General features: G+C 44.4%; 1 protein-coding gene across 2 annotated transcripts; it reads right to left on the bottom strand.

Moving 5' to 3' along the window:
• Positions 1-158: 158 nt before the first annotated feature.
• LOC123177379 (cysteine-rich receptor-like protein kinase 45) lies at positions 159-1291 on the bottom strand (the record flags this gene model as incomplete). 2 transcript variants are annotated; one of them, XM_044591156.1, is given in 3 exon segments in its annotated part: positions 159-414; positions 508-656; positions 1060-1291. In XM_044591156.1, coding segments are annotated over 2 exon segments (349 nt in total), but the record flags the coding sequence as incomplete, so codon positions are not given.
• Between the last annotated feature and the right edge of the window lie 856 nt (positions 1292-2147).

Genomic DNA, 2147 nt, shown 5'->3' with positions numbered 1-2147 from the left:
AAATATAAAATAAGCTAATGAATCATTCATCTTGATTGGCAAACTAATACATGTAGCCAACTGTCAAACCATACATATTTTAAGATAAAGGGAACTTGCATTGATTATCTGAGACAACTATGAAAGAGGTACTTATATCCACACTAGGACTAGGTTACCTTGAATATGTTCATCGAGGCTTCCGCCGTGCATATATTCGAAGCAGAGCACTCGCTCCATTAGTTGAGCGAAAACAAGGTCCCCGTTGTGATCCATGTATCTATGCCGAGACTCGTAGCAGTAGCCAATTAGCCGCACAACATTTTGGTGGCGAATGTTACGAAGGTTGCGGAACTCGCTGTCGAATTGCTTATCATCGAGTCCTGGCAGTTGACGAAGCTTCTTCACGGCAATTTCTTCCCCTTCATGGGTCGCCTGATAAAATGGATGATCAGTTGTCGTGGTACAGATTGTGATTATAATTGAGGGAAGCAGAGATGGAAGATATAAGAATTGGTAGATATATACCCTGTAAACAACTCCGTATCCACCGCTGCCAACTATCTGATCATCTGCAAAGTTGTTTGTGATAGCTTCGATAACACGGAGTTCGAAATCCATGCTGCGGCTATCTCGCACCCAGCAGGATTACAGGATGATCCTTCCTCCTCTTCCTCCTGAGAAATGGAAATAATATTGGAATGCAACATGGACCAACTGTTGCGGCACCTAGAAACAGGAAAGATTGAAACTATGTAATCCCATCCATATAGTGTCCACTCCATGTCTGCTATTGTTGTGGAGGGCTGGAGGCGTGGTAGAGGATTGATCCGAGGAATATAAAGGCTGCTGCGGGAGAAGAAGAAGCAGAGGAAGAAGAAGGCTGCTGCTAGAGGAGGAGGAAGAATGCTGCAGGACCTTTGGATCAAAGATCCGACGGTGGAGAGCGATTTGACTAGATTACCAACTTTCAGACCCTATAGTTTCACGTCAGACAAATTACTAAATCCAGTACGCGACTGCGTGATTTCCTTGCCAGATGAAGCAACTAACTAAGCAAGATGGCACAGTGCCACTGACCTGGACAACGGACGAAGGTGAGGAAGGCGATGATGCAGCAGCAGAGATGGTTGCTCGTCGGCGGCCAAGACGATGGAGCAGCAGCAGAGATGGTTGCTCGTCGGCGGCCAAGACGATGGAGCAGCGGCAGCTCGCAACCTTTTAATGGAGCGTACGCGCAGGCAAACGCGTTGCTGGCTTGCACGGATAAGAAGAAAGCAAACGACATTGACCTTGACCCCGATCTATTGTAATAGGAAAAAGGGTTGCGCTGGGGAAAGCGTGTGCTGTCGACATCTCCGCGGAGGAAACGCGTTTTAACGAGCGCCCAGAGGAAGACGGTTCAACGCAAAATATGGGTCTTCTAGTTTGTACGACTCTTCGATCGTGACAGTGGAAACGCTCTACCGCTTTCTTTCTTTTCTAACTCCACATCTATCTGTTATTATTATCCACTCTCTCCGTTTTAAAATATAGTGCGTCCTCGATTTCCGTGCTTCAACTTTGATCATAAATTTAATCAACGAGACCGACTGTGGCGGGAGAAAAAATTATACCAATAAATTCGTATTCAAAAGAAGGTTTTAATTATATAATTTTTGCTCAGCCGGTCTCGTTGATTAAATATATGTTCAAAGTTGAACCTCGGGAAGCGCGAGCGCGCTATATTTTGGAACGGAGAGAGTATCTATCTATCTATCTATCTATCTATCTATCTGTTTATCTATCTATCTATCTATTATCATTATTATTATTATTATCATTATTATTATTATTAAAAGTAATATACGTTGAATCAAAAGCAAGAGAAATAGCAAAGAAAATCCCACAAATACCAACCCTTGATCTTGATTTGTTGATAAAACATGATGATGAGTGAGGCCCTTACCCACGTCTATACGTTATCTTCACTGGCGGGACGTCGGCGTCTTGCCGCCACGTGGCTTGATGGATGAGATTGGCACGTGATGTCAGAGCGAGGCCAAGCCAAGCACGGGAAAACTTTGTGGCTAAGCAGGATAAAGCCACGCGGGGAGATTTCCAATGTCCGAGCCGGCACAAGAATAACGAGGTACTCATCGAAAGAAAAGATAGGCGTAGAAACTACT

The sequence above is a fragment of the Triticum aestivum genome, unplaced genomic scaffold (genome assembly GCF_018294505.1).
Source record: "Triticum aestivum cultivar Chinese Spring unplaced genomic scaffold, IWGSC CS RefSeq v2.1 scaffold193376, whole genome shotgun sequence".
Lineage (NCBI taxonomy): Eukaryota > Viridiplantae > Streptophyta > Magnoliopsida > Poales > Poaceae > Triticum > Triticum aestivum.
This window is presented reverse-complemented; position numbering and strand designations above follow the sequence as displayed.